Source organism: Impatiens glandulifera, chromosome 6 (genome assembly GCF_907164915.1).
Source record: "Impatiens glandulifera chromosome 6, dImpGla2.1, whole genome shotgun sequence".
Classification (NCBI taxonomy): Eukaryota; Viridiplantae; Streptophyta; class Magnoliopsida; order Ericales; family Balsaminaceae; genus Impatiens; species Impatiens glandulifera.
In genome coordinates, this window is record NC_061867.1 from 22005435 (window position 1) to 22028513 (window position 23079).

Sequence of the window (23079 nt, forward strand, 5' to 3'; positions counted from 1 at the left end):
GAATTAGATTTGAAATTATTTTTATGTATAATAAGAAAATAAATGTTCGACTTTTACTAAAATACCAACAAAAATAAGATTCGTGATAATTGAAGATAGTAGCTCGCTTAATTTTAAAAAAAAACATTAAAATATATATAAAGAAACAAAATCACATGGGCTGAAAATTTGTGTACAAAAAAGTATATTTAACAAGGTCCCTATTGGCCAATATAATTGTGTTATATATTAAAATATATAAAACTTTTAAGGTGCTGAGGGTTTATTTAACTCATGATATCTTTTGTGCTGAGTAAAAATCAAGAGCAAAATTTCTTCAATGGGTTTCCTTGTCTCTCCACACAACATCTATCATGCCACTGAGAAGTTGTGGATAGTCTGCACACCACGGTTTTCATCGCAAATAAAAGTTTCAACGAGCCGACTTAGACTCGATTGCAGCAATATTGTGGTGAGACGGTGTGCTAACTATGGTCCAACCATTTGGGAATATGAATACATACAGTCCCTTAAAAGCATCTATGTGGTAACCTATTAATTAAGAGAACACATATATTCTTTAATTTCATGTCTTGTTTATTTATTTTATTTTATGTGAGCTCATCATGCATATTTATATATAGTAATGGATTGGAATATACATGTTATAGGGAGAGGGCTATGAGAATAAGAAGGCAAAGATGAAAGAAGAGGTGAAAACAATGATGCTAGCAAAGATGGAGACCCCATTACAGAAATTGTAGCTCATTGATGCAATCAAGAGACTTGGAGTGTCTTATCACTATGAGGAAGAAATAAAGACTTGTTTGGATAACATATACAATAATACAGATTGGTTAAACGAAGATGTTGTGAATTTAAATGGTGCATCTATCAGATTCAGGCTCTTTAGAGAACATGATTTTTATGTTTCTTCGGGTAAGTATCAACATACTCTTTTCCTCATGTTTTTTTATATCAACATACTCTTCAGAAAAGATCAAAGGTGGATGTCTATTTTTTTTTATATAAATGACAATAACGACGGGAAATATCGTCGTTATTGAGAGTGTTCCGTCGCTAAACAATTAGCGACAATAAACTAGATATATTTTTTTCTTAATATTTTTATGGTTATAGCCCGGATAAAATTTATGAAATGTTTTAGTCCAGATAGATAATAAATTTTGGCTCCACCCTCGCTTTTTTCAATATAAACTATATATATTTAATATTGTAACATAATTGTCATTTAGGATACAATGATGACCAATATAAAAAATGACAATTAGATGATGGAAATTTTCCCAAATATAGAAAGAAACCTGAACCTACCAACAATAATTGTTAGGAACCAGCTCATCTCAGAATAAAATACGGTTTTTTTTGTTAGTCCTATATTTGTTTGATTTTGAGTTTATGTAATATCTTATTGTTTTTATCTAATTGTATAATTGTTATAATAGTCAAAATAATTTTTAATGTTTAATACAAGAATATTGTTTTATTCAAGATTTAAATATTATAAATGTTATTTTAATTTAATTGATTTTTATTTTATTTTTTAGTTTCATAAAATTTAATATACTACTTTGTAAGTTTTTATTTCATTTATTAAAAGTTATTATTTTTTAAATTATTTTTTGTCTAACATATTTAATCAAAATTATATATCTATATAATATTATTTTTATAATATTTGTAGATCTCAATCTTAACGTTAATGACAACATTTTAGAAAAACAAATATACATTTCAATATGACAAATGAGATGTACGAGGTGTTATTTAATTGAGTTAATTTGTTTTGGAAAAAAAAATAGTATAAATTGTCCTTTTGTTAGGTGTTTATTTAATAAAAATTACTTAAAATGTTTAATTTAAAAAATAAGAATATATATATATATATAAAAGTTAAAAATATATTTTTGAAAGTCTATATCTCATACAATTACAATATTAATAAATATAAACAAAAATATATTATTCTAAAGTTCTTAACAAACCTAATTCAGCCCCAACTCTAGACTTAGAGGTGTTTTCAAATATGCTCAATATATATATATATATATATATATATATATATATATATATATATATATATATATATATATATATATAAAATTTCTCTTATTAACATTATAAAATATTGTGTTTTTTCATTCTATATTCTTACTAAATACATTAGTTAACTACCATTTTTAATAGATATTGTTAGTTGTAATTTTAAAGTGTTAACGGTCATTTACTACAGCAAATTGGTTGTTTAAGTTATTAACAACAATATATAATCTTCTTTAATGACTATAAACATAAATATTAATTTATCCATTTTGATTAAGGGTGTCAATTTGAAACCATATTGCGATAACTGAACTGAATTACTGGGACCGATTTTTCCTAGTTTAACCCGCATTGTTCTTACCCCGAACACTATAAACACAATTAAATATATAAAATTACCAATATTTTATTTATTAATTTATTATATTTTATAAAAGTTTTAATATTTTTTCTTTATAAAAACATAAATTTTCAATATATTACAATATATAATATTATATTAAAAACTCGTTTATATAATTTTATTATATAAAAAATATATTTATTTTTTGTAAAAGAATATAGTATAAATATGTTCCCACGGGAATTCCCCGGAATCGAATGGTAGTAAAACAAATCCACCAAGTAAAATAGGTAATGTGTAAGGAATGGTGAATAGATTCTCGTCCCTAATTTTTATAATACCTAAGATTGAGATGCTTGATGCAAAATTAAAATGTGGGGCCAATAAACTAAAATATTTATATTACCAATTATAAACTAAAAATATATATATAATCAATAATAATATTAATATAATAAATTGTAAGTAAACAAATATATATCATCTAAAATGTGATTAAGTTTTTGGAGAGTTAAAAAACAAATATTTATATTACCAATTTAGAAATATTATTACAGTATATATTAAAATTTTAAAAATCTCAAACAATTATTAAATATCGATAATTTTTATCTTTTGATAAAAATATTATATTTTACCATTTTTTTCGTTATAAAAATTTTGAACATTTTTCTGTCATAATCCGTTAACATAAAAAAAATTAAGACATGTCAGGTACTTATTAAATCAGCAACCTTTTGCTTACGTTAATATATGTTTATGATAAAGTGTATGATATAATTAATATCGTTGATACCTAGGCAAAATAGATACCATATCCTAAACTAATTATATTTATATCCATAATGATAGCAGTTACGAATGTAGCTTAATACTATTATTGATCCATAATCATAGCAACGAATTTTGAATAGTCATTGGTTGCCGTAAATATTATGTATTAGCTAGCACTCTGTTAATCTATGAAAAACTTCCACTTAAATCGCACATTAAACTCCATTATTTTTTGTAAAGCACTCCCTCAACACTAATGTTAAATAATTTGTTGTTAGTTTTGGCATCACTTATTATTCATGAAACTTATAGACACCTACTTAAAACTTGATATATATCTATAATGATACTTAAATTTTTAAGTGTCCGGATTGCCGGGTCGAGAGTTGTTGTTAATTTGGATATATATGTGAGATTAAATTGATACTTGGGTCGGATTTTGGGTTGACCCGCCCATAAACTTAAAAGAGTTAAAAATAAAATTAAAAATGTTATATGTATAGTTTGAACTTGCAACCTAACAAAACAAATGCAACATTTAACCAATTAGGCTAATAACACTTTTTATTTTAAATTTAACACCAAATTTGATGAACATGGTGGTTCATCAATAGTTTTTAATTGACTCTACGTTATAGATTTCACTATTATTAGTGAGCAATAATGGAAGAATTCTGTCATATTTATAGAGATAGTGGATATAATTCATATAGATATAGTAAGTCTCTCATGGGTTACTTTAATGATAGTCTTTAAATTGTTTCTATCATTCGTAATATGAGGAAGAAGTGGACTCTAGAGGTCAAACTAATTGAGTTGAGTAATCAAATTGTATCAATTGTTTTAGAGATCGTTCTGCAATATTAGAGTAAATGGATACTTGAGTCTGATTGTTGGTTGACCCGCTCATAAACTTAAAACGGTTAAAAATAAAATAAAAAAATACTATCACATTTTTACTGATTTTTTTCACAATTTTTTATATTATTATTCGTGCAAATGCACATGATACATGCTAGTGATCATTAAAGGCACTAATTTATTCTAATCATTAGAAGTACCAAACTTCTTATGACAGTTAAAAGTGTATTCAGTGGACTAACTATGTCATCTTTGCAGATGTTTTTGACAAATTTATAGACAAAAATGGGAATTTTCAGAAGTCATTGTGTAATGATACTATGGGGTTGTTGTCCTTGTATGAGGCCTCGTTTCTCGCAGTTGAGGAAGAGAGTATATTGGATGAGGCGAGAGACTTTTCTACAAAACACTTAGAAGAAAACTTGAAGAAAATAAAGAATCCATATTTGGCGATGCTCGTGAATCACGCTCTCGAGGTTCCTCTCCATTGGGCGATGCAAAGATTCGAGGCAAGATGGTTCATAGATGCATATGGAAAGAAAGAAGATTTGAATCTCACACTCCTCAAATTTGCTATGTTGGATTTCAACATGGTACAAGCCATACATCAAGAAGACCTTAAACATGTTTCAAGGTGGTTAAGAGTCCTTATAATCTTATTTAACCAATTGAGTTAGTGACCTTCTCATCCACACATCATAGACAATAAAATCCTAGCATATGATCATTCATTATTCATATTATTTTATGTCAAAATCCATAAGCAATTCTTTCCAATGTTAAAACTCATCAATTAAATACATGTATATTGTAGATGGTGGGAGAACTTGGGATGGGGCAAAAAAATGCCCTTCCTTAGGGACCGATTGGTGGAATGTTACTTATGGTCCTTGGCAGAGGTGTACGATCCAAGACCTGAATTTCAATACTATAGAAGGATGTCCACAAGGGTGAACCAACTTGCCACATCCATTGATGATATTTATGACGTCTATGGCACTTTGGATGAACTTGAGCTGTTAACTGATGCATTTTTCAGGTTAAATTTTTGTCCTCAATTTTATTCTTAGATATATTAGTTATTTTTGAATAAGTGAGATTTTTTTCATTCATCTATAGTAAACGCGAAAATCGCATGAACGTGTCATAAGTTAATGAAAATATGATAAAAGTGAAAATTATTAATTAAGAGGGAAAGAAAAACACTCAACACTCAAGATCAAACGAGTTGAGACAACTTGAAACTTTGCACACTTGTAGGTACGTGCTAACTTAGCTATTTGTTGTTTTGATAGACAAATATCATTTCAATTTAAGAAGTCATATTCAATACTATTACTATAGTAACATAATCATTATATGACCTAATGAAATATTATCTATTTGAAAACTTGGTTCTCTATGTTATTTATGTGTTACTATAATTGGAAGGTGGGACGTGAATCTTGTTGAAACCCTGCCAGACTATATGAAGATATGTTTCCTTGGCAATGTCAATTCTGTCAATGAATTAGGCTATGAGGCTCTTAAGTGTTTTGGAGTCAATGCCCTTCCCTATCTCATCAAAGCGGTACATTCCTTTCTTCCCAACTTCTACAATTAAGGTTGTGATTCATGTTTTTGGATTCATAGTTGCAATTGGACATCAATGAAATGGTTTCCTTCTTTAAAATAAAAGTGCAATTAGACATAAGATTTTTTTTATACTCAGTAGATTAATTAAATGATATAGCTCAATATATTTGTGTACATACATATCTTTCTTCTTATTTTGTATTAAATGCAGTGGACGGATTTATGTGGGTGTTATATGAAAGAAGCCAGGTGGTTTTATGGAGGGCATGTGCCTTCTCTTGATGAATACTTAAACCATGCATGGATGTCTGGTGCAACTCCTATGATGGTTGTTCATGGATATTTTCTTTGTATTTCTGCTTCTAATCCCATCACTAAGGAGGGCTTGGAAGCAGTTAAAAACTATCATGATATCATCAAATGGCCTTGTATGATCTCTCGTCTGGTAAATGATTTAGGAACTTCAAAGGCAAGTCACTCTACATTAATATAAATGAATAGTTTATGAATGCATTGCAATATATAATAAAGTTGTAGCTGGTATCAAACACTGATATCTAAGTGTTCAAAATAATATATATTTCTTTGATTATTTTATGATTTTAATTTTTGGTTTGTAGAATGAATTGAAACGAGGAGATATTCTCAAATCGGTGCAAATTTATATACATGAAACTGGTGCATCAGAAGAATCAGCTCAGCAATATATTAAAGAGCTCGTTATAGAGACATGGAAGAAAATAAACACAACTCGTGTAAAGCCTGATTGCCCTTTTGGGAAGAAGTATGTGGATATAACAACAAACATTGCGAGGGCAGCTCATTACATGTATCAATATGGAGATGCACATGGACATAATATTAAAGGGAAAAACAAGGATCGTATCACCATGCTCCTCATCGAGCCAATTCCGATTTCCTTTAATTGATGTGAATTATCCAAATTTATATATGAGAGAATGTAATTTAATAAAATATGTGTCGATTGATGTTGATGTATTCAACTATGTAAGTTGTTATAAAATAGAGTTCTGTATTACTATTTATGAGTGCATATGCAATAATAATAAATAAAATAAGTAAATAATATAAAATATACGTGAAAACTAAGATAAAGGAGAAAACTCTCACAATTCTATTAGAAATATATTAAAATGTGAGATTAAAGAATTATGATATTAGGAAACCTAATTAAGATTATACATTAAAAAAATGTAGCCTAAAATCTAAGTTTTTTTATCCTACTGAAGCCTGGGCATGGACCTTGATCAAAATTGATATGTATCACAATGACTAACATTTCCACATTAACAATGATCGAGTATCACAAAATAAAACGGAATTTCAAAAATATCGACAACAAGCATAATCGTCTCCAACTCTTCTAAAAATCCTTATGGCTTACTACATAACAGCTATCAACTAAGTTCGATAAATGCTCAAATTTTGAAATGAGAAGCGTTTCCATTATCATATCAACATTGATATCAAGAGTACAATATTGGTCGCAAAAATATTACAATAAACAATTGCATCACATATAAAAAAAATGATACTGCACATCAACGTGATTAATTCTTTCATGAAACTAATTTTTCATTAAACTTTAACCATCAAAAGTTATCATAATATGCCAATTCTTTTTGAGTTTCTTGAATATTCTTGTAAACCAAATAGTTTTTTTACAAATTTTTGTAATAGTCATGCATTCTGCTTTTGTAATAGACAATGTGATTGTTCTATGTAGATTAACCGTAATCCCTGAATCCGAGTATAGTTACTCGTGAGAAAATACACTACAAATACCTCCAAACAAATCACTAGGCTATCACATCTCAAACTCAAAATGTACTCATTAAGATATTTATAGTTCATTAGTCTTACTCTTATAAGGAGTTTATATTACTGTGATTTTTTTATTTAGGACAACACAATCTCCCCAACTTATTCATGTGACGTCCTCGTCGCAATTTCATTCATAGTCTTATTCTCCCCAGTTAGGACTCTAGAAGTGACACAAGTGTCACTTTGTTCTTACGAGATTCAAGAGGTGTTTCCCATGAAACTTTGTTTCTACTATCGGGTTGGCTCTAATACCACGTGTAATGCCCCAAACTCGAGTACCGTTATCAGTGAAGAAAATAGACTACAAACTCAAAAGATACCCATAAAGATATATATAGTTTATTACCCTCACTCTTATAAAGAGTGCATATTTATTATGATTTTCTAATGTGCGATTAGGTAACAATAGCCTTCCAACTAATCGCACAATTGCTAATATACAACAAAACCTATGAGAGATCTTATTTTGTCAAGATTTCCGTATAATTAGAGTAGACATAATTGATTACTCCATATTTAATCTTTCCTAACTATAAGGGAACATTCGTTAAACCTCTTAAATAGAGTAAGATCCATTAACCTGGTCTCCAATGATTATTTTGTAGGTATGACTATGTTAGACGGATGAGAGTTGGCCATTTGGATTGCAGATTATGACGATCACCCTCTTAACTTTGGGATATTTAGGTTAGACAGAACACTTAAGTTTATTGGAGCTAAGGTAATGAGAGACTAATGAGTCACGTCACATGTACAAAATGTGGAATCTTGTTACGAGAACCTTTCACATTGGGGAAAGACAAATATGTCTCACTTTGGAGGAATTCCAAGCAATTTTTATGATTAGGAGAGCATAAATCTTACACCTTAAGCCATTATCGGAATCCATTTCGTTGAGGAAGGTTTTCTAGGAGGATTTTGGTTACACAAAGACTACATCGGATAACTTGGTCAAAATAAGTGTCATCAATTTCAAGAAATGGCACGCAATGGTGGTCCAAGACGGAGTTATACCTAGGTTCGCAAAGTCGAACCTCATGACAATTACGATCCTTTTAGCCCACTTCTTTTTAGCTCCATCCAACGGACAACCATCAGCTAAAGGACTTGAGACGGCGTACCACATGGAAGGGGGAAGCAAAGACCCGTCTGGGCTTATCCTAGATGAGACACTTTTGGGCTTAAACGAGCCTAATCAACCCAATGATATGTCAATGAGAGGTGCACAATTGGTCCTCAACATATGGTTGATCTCGATAAGCTCAAGATGATCCCTCCTTTACTAATAGATTTCATGTTCAACACCATAACCCAAGGAGATATGTTGAACTTGGCAAACCCGAAGCCTACAATCAATAATGACATCCCTATATGACATACCATGCCTTGGTATCGCATATCAGAAATGGAACACATGATGGATGACAATCCCTTAATCACCCTCTTCGAATTTGAGTCCACTATATCATATTACACATTGCCTTTGTTTAGGAAATTTGGTCAAGATACGATGCCTCCCTTCGAAATGAATGTCTTGACTAGAGATGGAAAGTTCGACTACAAGATGTACGTCTCTCACTTCGAAAAATGGAGCCAAACAAAAGTAGTAAAGGTATCCAAGTAGAGGATCAATTATTTGGGCGATGCTATGAAAGAGGCGGAGCAAGCTAAAAAGAAGACGAGTACAAGCAAACGACAAAAGACGAGATCGAGTGTAGTTTAGATTCACCTTTATGCCATTTTGAAATGTATTGGACGTTATTCCTTCACTTATCCTTGAAAAACAGTTGAGTGCAAAATGTAAATGTGAGGAAGAGAGTGTGGGAATGTTTATAATCATTTGATTGTGTGTTTTGACATTAACCCTTACATTTAATACAATCTATCATTTTCGCATAAATGTCGAATAGAAAGTAAACGTCCATTTCCCTTTAGAAACACATATGTGCATCAATGATGATATGGCTTATCACGTGACAAACAATATTCCTTTTCTTAACCTTACTTCTTGACTCGCAGGTTAACCATGATTGCACGAAAGAGTAATCTAAGAACAGGGTGATTTACAAGCATTGAAATAGAGGAACAACCAAGAGAAAATGAAGTTGTTACAAGAGTCGAATTCATATACCTTAGGAGATGATTGCCCAAATGTCCAAGCAAATGGAGCTCCTAACCACCAACTCAGCTTAAGATCATGCAAGCACATCTATGAACGAACCAAAACCCTCTCTCCACACTTACACGAACTCCAATTCATAACTTTTCTAATCCACCTAAACCTAATGTCAACCCCGTCATCGAGGAAGTCACGTACTATTATGATTCTGATTTAGATGGTGAACGTTTGTCAACTAAAGAAGATGCCCGATTACAAGAACTGAAATAGGGGAAGAGGAAAAGGGGACAACCTGAAGGAAAAGAAAACTCGATTTATGGAGAGAGATAAGTTGGTTCAACAAACAGACCTCTTACACTGCAAAAAGAAAATATTATTCAGCTTTAGGCTACACATGTGAAGATGAAAGTCAATTTCCACAAAATAATGAAATGAAAAATGTCAAGACATATGGCGATTAGAAAGTAGGATTAGAAGCGTCAAAAGGCCACAATCCCAAATGATTTTACATTGCTTGAGCTTAAGAAGTATGTTAGAATATAAAATAATATATATGTAAGATATTATCACAATATTATAAATTGTTAGTATATTATATTATATCAATATAATATTATATTATTTTATTAGTTTTCTTATAAACTCAATATAATGTCCATATAATAGACATAACTTATGTAATTCAATATATAACATTCAATACAATCTTCTTCTCTTTATTCTAACATGGTATCAGAGCCAAACATTTGTTCTTGAGCTACAAATTTAGTCTTCCGCTACGTCCATCAATGGTTACCTTAGCCATTGATGGAGGGCTCTAATCATTATTATTATTATTATATTTTTTTAATAATATTTGTTTTTTCTTTCAAATAATTTTGTTGATGTTCTTTGACAATCATATTCTTTAAGTTTGTTTTCAGTTGTTGCTTTATCCCAGTAGTTAATGTCATATTTTTTTGGTGTTAATCCAATCATATGTGCTCCTTTACTGGTTATTTAGTCAACACACTGTCATTTTTTCGTTAGAATGGGTTTTACAAGTGTTGTTTCACCCCAACATTCTATTTCCATGGGATTTTATCTTCTTCGTTGGTTTCTTAATGCAACACACTGCCATTCCATCGTTGGATGGATTTCGAGACTCGCGAGTAACTTCGGAGTTCATTTAGTTGTTGTTTCACCCCAGCATTCTATTCTCATGGGATTCTACCTCTTCGTTGGTTTATCCGTCAACACACTACCATCCTTTAACTGGATGAAACTTACGAGTTTTTGAAGCTTGAAGAATACAACATCAACATTTCATCATCTTGTCTTCAACCTCAAGCTGTTCAAGCGTTTTCCATCTTGAGTTTGAAGAAGGATGTTAGAATATAAAATTATATTTATGTAAGATATTATCACAATATTATAAATTGTGATAATATCATTAATATATTATATTATATCAATATTATATTATATTATTAGTACTCAATGATTTAATTTATTATTAAAAATATTATTTTAACTTATATGTGTAAGTAAAATTTAAAAAAAAAATAGGCTAAAATGTTTATATATATATATATATATATATATATATATATATATTGTTAGATAAATTCAGACCGGTTCAAATAAACCTAACTTAAATAAACTTCCCATGCAGGATTAAGGAACCGGACCGGATGAACAAGAGAACCGACTAAAGAAAACCAATCGGTCAAGCTACTAAACCGATCAAGAATATTCGGAACGTGACCGCACAAAGAAAGGATCGGCCAAAGCTCAAAACCGGAATCATCAAACAGCCGATCATCCACAAGACAAGAATAACCGGAAGAAGTCCGGTTACATCACTACCAAAAGACATTCGGCCAAGTCAAATGACCGGCCAGTACAAGAAGACAATTCGGGTATCTGTTGAGAACGATACCAAAGGAACAGACTGAACACTTCCATATTCATGCAAGTCTGAGGAAAGACTGTAGGCTGCAGAAGACAGTACTACCGGATCCTTCCACTTCGGGATAAGACAGAAAGGAAATCTTCCAAGTACAGACAACTGTCCAACAGACAGTGCCTACATCAAGTCAAAGACAAATCCGGCAGGTTTGTCTTACACACCGGAAGAACAGACCGCCAGGTCTGAGACAGAACACCAGGTCTGAGGTTGACCATCAGGTCTGAGGAAACGACCGCAGGTCTGAACCTCTGAAACACTGAATCACTGCAACGCAGCTCAGCCAATCAGATTCAAGGAAGTGAAATATGACCGTTGGCATATTTCACCTATAAAAGGAGGTAGCTGAAGAAGAGTAAATGCAGTGACTTAAGCGGGATATTAAGAGACAACAGTGTGATATTGAGATATTAAGAGCATTTACTACAAGTGATAGAGTGTGCTGTTCTAAAAAGCCTAAGTGTTGAAAACTAAAGTGTGTTTTACAATTTCGGTGTAAATTGTAAGAGTGTTATCGAGCAGGAAATAAGTCTCGATCGGCCTGTACTTGTATTCCTTAGTGAATATCCTTCTCGCGGTTTCGAGAGGAAGGGGTGACGTAGGAGCTTTATCTCCGAACATCCAGTCTTGCTATTTACTTTCTGCCGGCTTCATTGTCTAACCGATTAACTTAACCACACCGCTCCAAACCGACTCTATACTAACCATACCGAATCTCCAGATTACCGAAACCGACCCACCATTCTTCAAATCTCCATCATCCGAAACCGACCGATTCTACCTATCATACAAGTGTGCCGCTTCAACCTGAAAGCAAATCTCTTCCGCGCTTGAACCTAGTTCAAGGATTTGTGACAGGTTGTGTAGTATTGAAACCCCGGTGTTAATCTCTAACCGGATTAACCACCACCCTACGAGTGAACCGCTAACCGGTCCAACCCCCGGTCCACCAGCGGCGACCTAGATCCTAACAATTGGTATCAGAGCAGTTAGTTTCAATACTCAAGCAAGCATGTATCAGGATAGGCCTCCAATGCTAGAAGGTGATGACTTTGCCAACTGGAAGGCACGCATGCACCTGCACCTAGTCACCTTGGATGATGAAATGGAATCCATTCTGACCGAAGGACCGATAATTATTGACAAAGATAGAAAGGAATGGACGGCTGAAGATAGGAGAAGGAACAATCTGGACAACCATGCTAGAAACCGGATCTCCAACAGCGTGGACAGAAACACATACTGCAAGATCAGAGACTGCCAAACCGCGAAGGAGACATGGAACACGGTTATCCAGATCTTTGAGGGAAATGAAAGAACAAAGGAGAACAAGATAATGGTAGCCACACAGAAGTTTGAGAGCATCAAGATGAAACCAGGAGAAACTATGAAGGAATACAGTGACCGGTTCACTGGTGTGTTAGATGAGTTAGCAACTCTGGGCAAGAAGTATGACAACAAAGAGGTCATTATGAAGATTTTGAGATCTCTTCCAAGTGCTTGGGACATAAAAACGATGGTCATGAGGGAATCAAAGAGCCTACGTAAGATGAAATTATACGATGTATTCGAAGATCTTAAGGCATATGAGTTCGAGATGAGATCCAGAACTAAAGAGGAAGTCTCGGCCTCAACATCAACCAGAGCACTAATCACATCTACAGAACCGGCTGCACCTGCTCCTACACCTGCACCGGCACCGGCCCCTGCACCCGTACCGATCAGAACCGCCGAACAGTTCACTGAAGATGCCATGGCAATGCTTGCACAGAAATTTGGAAGGTTCATGAAAAGAAGCCAACCTACGAACAACTACTATGGTGACAAATCCAATGTAAGATGCTACAACTGTAACTGTTTGGGACACTTTAAGTGGGAGTGCAGGAAACCGAGGAGGATACCCAGAAACCGGACTATCAAAATGACAGAAACAGTTATCAACAAGCCGGTGAAGGAAGTGAGGTACCGAAAGCACTGATAGCCGACGATGGAGGAAGTCTATGGGCTCGCAGTGATAGTGACGATGAACTCACATGTCTCATGGCAAATGAGGAACAGGTATTTGACTCTCCTTGTGAAGAATTTACTAAGGATGAGTTATACAATGCATTGAATGACATGGTAGAAGAATATAAGAACCTATTGACCATGCTACCTAAGCACCTCAACATCAGAACCGATCCCACAATACCCATTCCGACAGAATCAGAGGTACCCATCATAACCGAACCGGAGGTCATACAATCTGATGATACCCATACTCTAGAAACTGAGTTAGATCCTAAGACCAAACAACCTAGTGAACCGACTAGAGAACTAACCAAGGAAGAAAATGCCCGACTTCAATATAAGATGGCCGCCTATAAGAGATCTAGCGATATAGTAAAGAATATGAATAAACACTATAGGCATCCTCGTTGTAAGCGTGGCCTAGGATACACAGAGAATAGCTCTAAAGACCGAAAACCCATAGAGAAAGCAAGGCTTACAAAAGGAAACCTTCCCTTTATAAAATTTCTTAAGAGCACCTGTACCGCTGAAGAAGAGGAGACCGCATACTATAGGGAAGAAAAGCTAAAATACGATTATGTTGGTCCAACCGATTCATGGCTTGACCCTGTGAAAAGAAAAGCCGAAATCCTCAGATATAAGAAAAACTTCCCTGAACCGCGCAGGTCAAACCATAGATCACCGAACCAAAGACCATCATCATTTAGGACATTTGAAGGAAAACCGAAATACACAAAACCAAGTGTCAAAAGGACAGTTAAAACCCTAGCAAAGAAGACTGTCCGGTTCATCAAGGTTTGGATACCTAAGAGACTAATCGCTTGTGGACCCAAGTAAACGTGGGTACCAAATAGTTGTAAATATGTACATTTTGCAGGATCCAAAGAAACGGCTAGGAAACTCCGAATGGTTCTTGGACAGCGGTTGCTTTAGGCACATGACCGGAAACAGCAATTTGCTAACCGACATCAGATTAGTAACCGGTGCTCTAATTACCTTCGGTGACAACTCAAAAGGTAAAATTGTGGGCAAGGGTAAGATTGTCCATGGTAACCTAACCATTGATAATGTACTTCTAGTTGAAAACCTACGTTTTAATCTACTTAGCATTAGTCAGATGTGTGATGCCGGATACACGGTAGAATTCCTTAAACATGCATGCTTAGTTAAGAATTCTCAAGGCATCGTACTACTAACCGGAAATAGGATAGGTAACATTTACAAGGTAGACTGGAAAACTAGAGTAGAACATCATATATGCATGATAGCTAAGACTGATCAAACCTGGCTGTGGCATAAGAGACTCAACCATCTAAACATGAAAACCTTAAACTACATTCGCGGTAAAAAGCTAGTTGAAGGTATTCCTGATATAGTATTTAACCAGGATAAGGTTTGTTCAGCATGCCAAATGGGTAAACAAACTAGGTCATCTTTTAAGAGTAAAGGAAACATTCAATCTAGCCGTTGCTTAGATCTTCTACACATGGATTTATTTGGACCGATTCAGGTCATCAGCCTAGGAGGTATGCTCTACACCATGGTAGTTATTGATGATTATTCTAGATATACATGGGTAATATTTCTACCATCTAAACGTGAAACTGTATCAAACCTGATCACACTTCTTAAGCGTTTGCAAAATGAAAAATCAACTCGTATTAATAGCATTCGAAATGATCGAGGTACCGAATTTACCAATAGTACATTAACTGCATATCTTGACGAATTCGGCATTAGACACGAGTTGTCTAGTGCTAGAACTCCTCAACAAAATGGCCTGGCCGAGAGAAGAAACCGGACTCTCAAGGAAGCCGCACGGTCCATGATAGACGATTCCGGCATTGCTCAGAAATTTTGGGCTGAGGCTATCAACACTGCATGCTATACACAAAACCGGTCTTTGATAAACAGATTTCACAACAAAACACCGTATGAGGTTTATTTTAACAGAGTTCCTAAACTTAAATACCTCAGAATTTTCGGTTGTAAATGTTATATTCATATAAATGGTAAAACCCCACTCACCGCTTTTGATGCAAAAACCGATACCGGCATCATGCTAGGGTACTTGGCAGTAAGTAAAGCATATAGAGTATATAATAATAGAACTGCAACCATGGAGGAAACAATTCACGTTGTTTTCGATGAATCGGTTGAAAGCAACACTGCTTCATGCTTTGATCTACACAACAGACTGGAAAATAACGATATTCATTCTGATAGTGAAGATGAGACTCCGGTCTTCAGGCGGTTTGTCCATGACCAAATGGGTAATATTGATACCCAGCCGGATCAAGCTGTTTCACAACAGGAAGCTGACACTTCGGTCCAATCCGAGGAAGTCGGTCGGTCTGACAATCTCGTTCAGCCTACCGACATGTCTAGCTTGGTCAAGTTAACGGTACTTTGGTAGACACTCCTGAACCGAATCTCAGAAGAAACAGTAAACATCCTCCTGAGAAAATTATAGGTGACCCTTCAGAACCTGTTCGAACTAGGAGTCAACTTCTGGAAGGATATTTTAACTCAGCCTTTATATCCCAGATTGAACCGAAAAGAATAGATGAAGCATTGTCAGATCTGGATTGGATCTTGGGAATGCAAGAAGAGCTAAACCAGTTCGAGAGTAGTAAAGTCTGGTACTTAGTTCCTAGACCGAAAGATCAATCGGTCATAGAAACAAGATGGGTATTCAGAAACAAACTCAATGAGGACGGTTTGGTCACGAGGAACAAAGCCAGATTAGTGGCTCAAGGTTACAAACAGGAAGAAGGCATTGATTTTGAAGAATCATTTACTCCTGTAGCCAGAATTGAAGCCATTAGGATTTTTCTTGCATTTGCTGCTTTCAAAAACTTTAAGGTTTTTCAAATGGATGTTAAAAGTGCATTTCTGAACGGTGATCTACGTGAAGAAGTGTATGTTGAACAACCACCCGGTTTCAAAAGCGCTGCATTTCCAAACCATGTATACCGGCTAAATAAAGCTTTATACGGTCTAAAGCAAGCACCTAGAGCCTGGTATGATACACTAACCGCATTTCTATTAAAACATGATTTCACCATCGGTTCGGTGGATAAAACATTGTTTAAATTTGAAAAGAAGGAACATATCCTACTTGTTCAAATCTATGTAGATGACATCATTTTCGGTTCCACCGACCCTAAGTTATGTGATAAGTTTCAAAAATGATGACTGACAAGTTTGAAATGAGTATGATGGGAGAATTAAGTTTCTTCCTAGGTCTTCAGGTCAAACAACTCAAAGAAGGAACATTCATCAGTCAACCTAAATATACCAAGGAGCTGCTAAAGAAGTTCGGGATGGACACCTGCTCCTCGGCGGCTACTCCAATGAGCTCATCCATTAAACTGGACAGAGATGATGAGGGCCAATCGGTAGACCAGATTGCATACCGGGGCATGATCGGTTCCCTACTGTACCTGACAGCGAGTAGACCGGACATCCTGTTTGCAGTTGGTGTGTGTGGAAGATTTCAAGCAAATCCAAAGCAATCCCATTACACAGCCGCAAAAAGGATACTGAAGTATCTAAAGGGCGCACCTGATGTCGGTCTGTGGTACCCAAAGGACTCGTCCTTCAATCTAACAAGTTATTCAGATGCAGACTATGCAGGATGTAAGATTGACAGAAAAAGCACCAGCGGAACATGTCAGTTCCTTGGTGACCGGCTCGTTTCATGGCATAGCAAGAAGCAGACATCTGTGGCCACATCCACTGCAGAGGCTGAATATTTGGCGGCCGGAAGTTGCTGTTCTCAACTCCTCTGGATCCAACAGCAGCTGAAGGACTTCGGTGTCATAGCCGAAGAGTCCCCGATTTTCTGTGACAACACGAGTGCCATAGCGATCACCTACAATCCGGTTCTCCACTCCAGAACCAAGCACATCGACATAAGGCATCATTTCATCCGGGAGCATGTCACGCTGAAGCATATCCGGCTGGAATACGTACCGACCGATCAACAAGTAGCCGATATCTTCACAAAGCCGCTACAGGAAGCTAAGTTTTCTCAATTCAGGCTTACTCTCGGCTTAACCGACATTAGCCAAATCCTTCCAAAGGATGCTTAAAGGGAAACCGGTTCAGACAGACAAAACCGGTAATTCTTCCTAAACTGTTGAACTTCGAATCTTCAGGGTGTTTGTGGAAGAACCGCCCAGTTTATCAGATAGAGTAAACCGACCGGCTACTTGGTGCATGCACCAAATAACCGCATCGGGATGAACAACTGATATCTGACCGGTTCGGAAGCAAGTTACCCTAGTTTATTTGAATTTCAAACAGAAGAGGAATAGTTATCAGGGATTACGGATATCTGCTCTGCAACATTACCCTTTCAAAGTAAAACAGGTCACGCCTAAAAAGACGTGAAGATCTTTTGATATCTTTCACAGTTCAGGCCTACGACCGACAGCCTAGCCTGTAAAACATACCTATTTCATGCAATAACTTATAACCGGCGGTCAATAGACTATCTCATTCATTACCTGGACAATAGGATAGCCCCCAAACTAGTATTTAAGGGAAGCACTTATTCACTCAAACATTCACAAGATAAAAACACATCATCTCACTAAGGCAACCTAACTATGTCTCAATTCCCAAACATTCTTCAAGTCGATTTTGAATCTTGCTCTAGTACCGAACACTACGAAGTGTATCGGATGATCAAGGCTCTGGAAGATACTGGCCTCCAGTATTTTCTGGATGATAAGCAAACCGTCTACCCTGAATCCGTTTTGGAGTTTTACTATAATGCCAGAATATTCAGGGGCACTCCTCACTTCGATACCCACATTCAATCCAAAGTTGGGGGTATAATCTTCGATTTCACCGAGCAAGACTTCTCTCGGTGCTTCGGTCTGCCTAAACAAGGAATCACAGACCTCAACCCACCGGCCGACATTAAAGCTGAGGTCTCTCTTTCTCTTGCCCGGTCGGATGAGCCTGTTGATGATCATGGCTCTAAGTCACTCTTGAGGGCTGAATATCAGCTCCTCAATGATGTAATAGGTAGGGGCATCTTTGGAAGAGATGTCACCAACACCTACTGCGCAACAAATTTCAACATGATGGCGGCCATTGTCACCAGAACGCCGGTCAACTGGTCCCGGGTGCTATTCGACGTCCTCATCTGGATGGTCAGCATCCGATCGGTCGGTCTCATTCCTCAGATAAGCAGTCTTCTCGTGGAACTTGGTGTTCCAACCTGTCCTGGCGAGGGTTTGAACCAAGCCCAGGTGCTAACTAGAGAGACAACCGATTCATTTTATGATCGGTTTGAGAGAGCCTGGAGGAGGAGGAACTTCAATCCCCCCCGTGAAGCCAATCGCCGCGCACATTAAGTCACTCCTTCTTGCATCCGGTCGTTTTGCAGTATGCACCGGGTGTATTCTTATCCAATTCAAGTTTGATCATTTCGGCCTCTTCTATGTCTTTTTCGGTTTTACTTGTGTCTTTCTTGATCTCATGTTTCCTTCATCGTTCTTCATGCAATTTTCGGCATTGTTTCTGTTATTTTTGGTTTCAATTTCATTAATCCAGGTTATGTTTAAGTGCATCCTTAATTAATGAGATAATTCCCAACCAACTGAATATTTAATATCTAACTAACCCGGTTACTTCCCAACTAACACCTACCTTGGGCCTTGCAATTTGCCGCTTCCCCATGCGCTTTGAAAAGGTAAAGATTCTTTTCCCTAATAAAACAAAACTGACCATCAATGCTCAGATTTTCCCTCCAAAAACAATCCTATATAAAGAGCCATCCTCTACTCACTTTATCACATTCGAAAGCACAAGATCACATTTGATATTCTTGAATCCCGTCTCTCTCAATACCGAAATCATGCCGAGCAGAACTCTGGGAAACTTCCTAAGCATTGATTTCAACTCTTGCACGGGCGAGAGGGACTGTACCACTAAGTAGAAATTCATGTATGACTCTCTCGTTGAAACCGGTCTTCAACCGTTCCTTGAAGAGGCCTGTCCTATTCTTCTAGACGATGTCAAGGCCTTCTTTCGAAGCGCCTGCATCAGGGGAAAGTACATCGTCTCCACTGTCAGAGACCATACATTCTGGATAGACGAGGTTGAATTTGCCTCACTATTCGGTCTACCCACTGAAGGTTTCTCTGACTTTCCTCCTATTCAGGACCTTGCGGGATTTGAAACCGCGCAATACCTGTCGACCACCCCTTTTCCGGTGGAAAACTTTGGGACAAAAACCCAACTTGATAGTCACGGTCAGCTACTGCTCGAAATCGTGACCCGGTCAATTCTGTGTCAATCACCTAATCAACGGTACTCTAGGAATACCTACAACATCATGACCCACATTCTTTGCAAATCGGCCATCAACTGGTCAACGGTCATATGGGAAAACCTAAAGAATATGGTGCTGACCAAGAAAGGGCTCGGTTATGCACCACATATTAGCAAGCTGATTCTTGGGAACCGACCAGAATTCGGACCGGGCACACCGGCTTCCTCTTCAAACATCCTAGACAGGGATTCGGCGATAGAACGAATCTGGAGAATGTCTTTTCAATAGGCTGTACTTTACATTATTTCTGTATGCCTATCTCTGTACCGAATCTTATATCGGTTTCCTTTCTCTGCTATTTCTTGACTTTTCATATCATTTCAGTTTAAATGACCGTGTCTTCTTAATTCTTTGAACATTTATCTAAGTAACCGGATAACATCTTCAAACTATAACCGCGTTCTCATCCGGCCACTTGAAATCTGCTTAAAACTGTTCACTCAAAATGTCCGGTTAGACTTAGAAACCGTTCAATCAATCGGTTTCAAAGGAACTATTGCGTCATCAATGACATAAGCAAAGGATTTTGGAGGGAAATTTCCCGCCTAAAATTGCCGCCCCCCGTTTTTGTTTTACCGCCCATCGTTTGGCGCATCTTCCATTTTGGAGGGAAAATTCCCGCCCATTATTGATGGGACGGTTGGGTTTCCAAACCGCATCTATAAAAGGGACTTTCGGTCATTTTACCTCATTCACACGCGAATCTACTTTCTCTCTCTAAGCTCTCTAAAACTCATTGAAGCGGTTCTCTCTCACTTTCTCAAACTCTTTCACATGGGTCGTGATTCGGCGTTGTTCAGACTCTACTCTCAGGTGGATTTCGAGGAAATCCGGCTGAATGGTACGACCGAGGCGAAAGCAGTTATTGACCGGGTAATCAAAACCGGTCTGGAATATTTCCTCGGCGGTCCTCACATCATTTACAAAGATGCGGTCGAAGAGTTCTTCAAAACCGCAACAATCGCTTACGACAAGATCACCGCGAATGTATGTGGTTCCCGAATAGAGCTCACCGAAGAATTGGTGGCCGAAAGCCTGCGTCTTCCAACAACCGGCCAGGATGCAACGGCAGAAATAGACCAGGACATCTTTGAGTCGGCCTGCTACATTCTATCGGCAACCAATGAGCCGATCAAAACATCCGGGAGCAAACAAATGCTAAGGCCGGAGTATATCCCGATATGTGACATCTTCACAAGGGCGATCCTGGCAAGGGGAGGAAACCTCAACAACCTCACAAGGGACAAAATCAAGATGCTAATCGGTCTGATGGAGGGTAAAGAGGTCAACTGGGCAAGATCGGTGTTCAGCAACCTCATGGATATGGTGAAACCGGACTCAACCCGGTCGTGGGGATACGCCGTGCCTCTCGGTAAGATATTCCTCCATTTAAATCTCAACATCGGTCCCGGCATTGCGGTAGCAAAACGCTGCCTCATCAGATCAAGGCAATTCCTTGAAAGGACACAGCCGGCCCCCAGCTCCACAGGTGGCCAAAAGAAGAAAGCCGCAAAGAAAGATGCTCCGGCCAAAGCAAAGACCGGAGGCAAAGGAAAAGAAAAGATAACCTTCTCCGACCCACCTCAGCACACAGAAGATGAGGAGTGGGCTTCTGAGAGAACAGACACCGAAAAGACGGAGGATGATAGAACGGTCCTCAATGAAGACGGCTCGGTCCAGAGCCCTAAGGATGCTGCACCGAACACCAACCCTAAGACCACCGAGGGTGGAGAAGAGGTTGATAAAGAAGCCGATGATGAAGGCGGCAACACAGAGAGGGAGGAGGCCGAAGAAGCAGAGGCCGATAGATTAGCCCAGAAAATCCTTCAGGGCGTCAACAAGCGAGCAGAAGACGTTGAAGAGCTATACTTGGAGTGGCATGAGCACCGGTTCGGTACACCATATAGAGAAATCCTACCGGGCCACACGGAAAAGCAATGCATCGACAGATTGGAGGAAGTAGAGGACCTGATGATGAGCCTCACAAAATCCAACACAATTCAAGAGGTACAAAGCCGAACCTGTCTCCTGTTACCGAGGATCCAACTTCGGAAACTAAGAAAGCGCATCCGGAAAATTAAGGAAGAGCTCAACAAGACGGGATCGGTGGACACCGTCGCGCCGCGGGTGTTAACAAGGCTTGAAAAAGGCAAAAGGGAAATAATTCAAGAAATCGAGCGGCTGGAAACGATATGCAGCCGAATGCAAGTACCGGTCTATACTGCTCCCGTAATCGAAAAGTTTCCGGTTAACTGTCCAACACCTCCAAGGGAGGATGCGGCACCGATCTTGGAGGATGTGGCACCGATCTTGGAGGATGCGGCACCGATTTTGGAGGATGCAGCACCGATTTTGGAGGATGCGGCACCGATAGAATCCAGTGAAAGAGCTGATCCAAATCTCACGGAGCAATCACCTCCCCCACCACCGGAAGTCACCGCCTCAGACCTTACTAAAGAATGGGCTACTAAAGAATGGGTTGAGGACCGACTTCAAAAGCTTGAAGCATCCATATCGGAACGGATCGATGACCGCATACAAGAACACAACGTGTTCGAGCTTCAACCATTCAAGGATAGATCCAACAGAATAGTTGATTCGGCCCTGAAGTTCACCGACGTGACAAGGCTGCTTCTGGAAAAACATCAAGAACGACTCTCAGAACTCGGCAACGGTCTGTGGGAAGAGGCCGGTGAGCGCGATAAATGGGCTCAGCGAACCGCAACTCTGGAGGATGTGACCTCCGATTTAAAGAAAGACTTCGAACGGGTCGACACGACACTTAACCGGGTCTCCGAACTCGAGAAGACAAACGAGAGTCTCGTGGCCGAAGTAAAGGCACTTTCCGAACAGATGGCCGAAATTTTAAGGGCTAAGGTGAACGCGGACGACGCGGCTGTAGCGGCTGATGCTCAAGTAGCTAAGAGGGTCCAGGATGCGCTGGACGCCGAAGTTAGCAAAGATAAAGAGGCACCGCGATCGTCTCAACTGACCGAAGCGGAAGTGGAAGCCGCACGACTTAAAAATGCTGAGGCCATATTCCCAGGGTTTGCTGAGAAAGTAGCCACCCGAGCTGCGGAGGATGCCGCACGATTGGAAAGGCAAAAACGGAAGCTGGAAGAATTCTCCGAAGTAAACAAGAAGAAGAAGGCGGCCGCCTCCGTTTCAGCACCGAAAAAGAGACAGAGGGAGGCCCCTAAGAAAGTTCA

The 23079-nt window shown here is 37.7% G+C and overlaps 1 protein-coding gene across 1 annotated transcript; it reads left to right on the top strand.

Annotated features, from left to right (window-relative positions):
• Positions 1-4341: 4341 nt before the first annotated feature.
• LOC124943354 ((-)-alpha-terpineol synthase-like) lies at positions 4342-6525 on the top strand. The gene is made up of 5 exons (XM_047483870.1): positions 4342-4655; positions 4836-5060; positions 5453-5591; positions 5808-6065; positions 6217-6525. Exons 1-5 carry the CDS (start codon positions 4342-4344, stop codon positions 6523-6525), a joined length of 1245 nt encoding a protein of 414 aa, XP_047339826.1.
• Positions 6526-23079: the final 16554 nt, after the last annotated feature.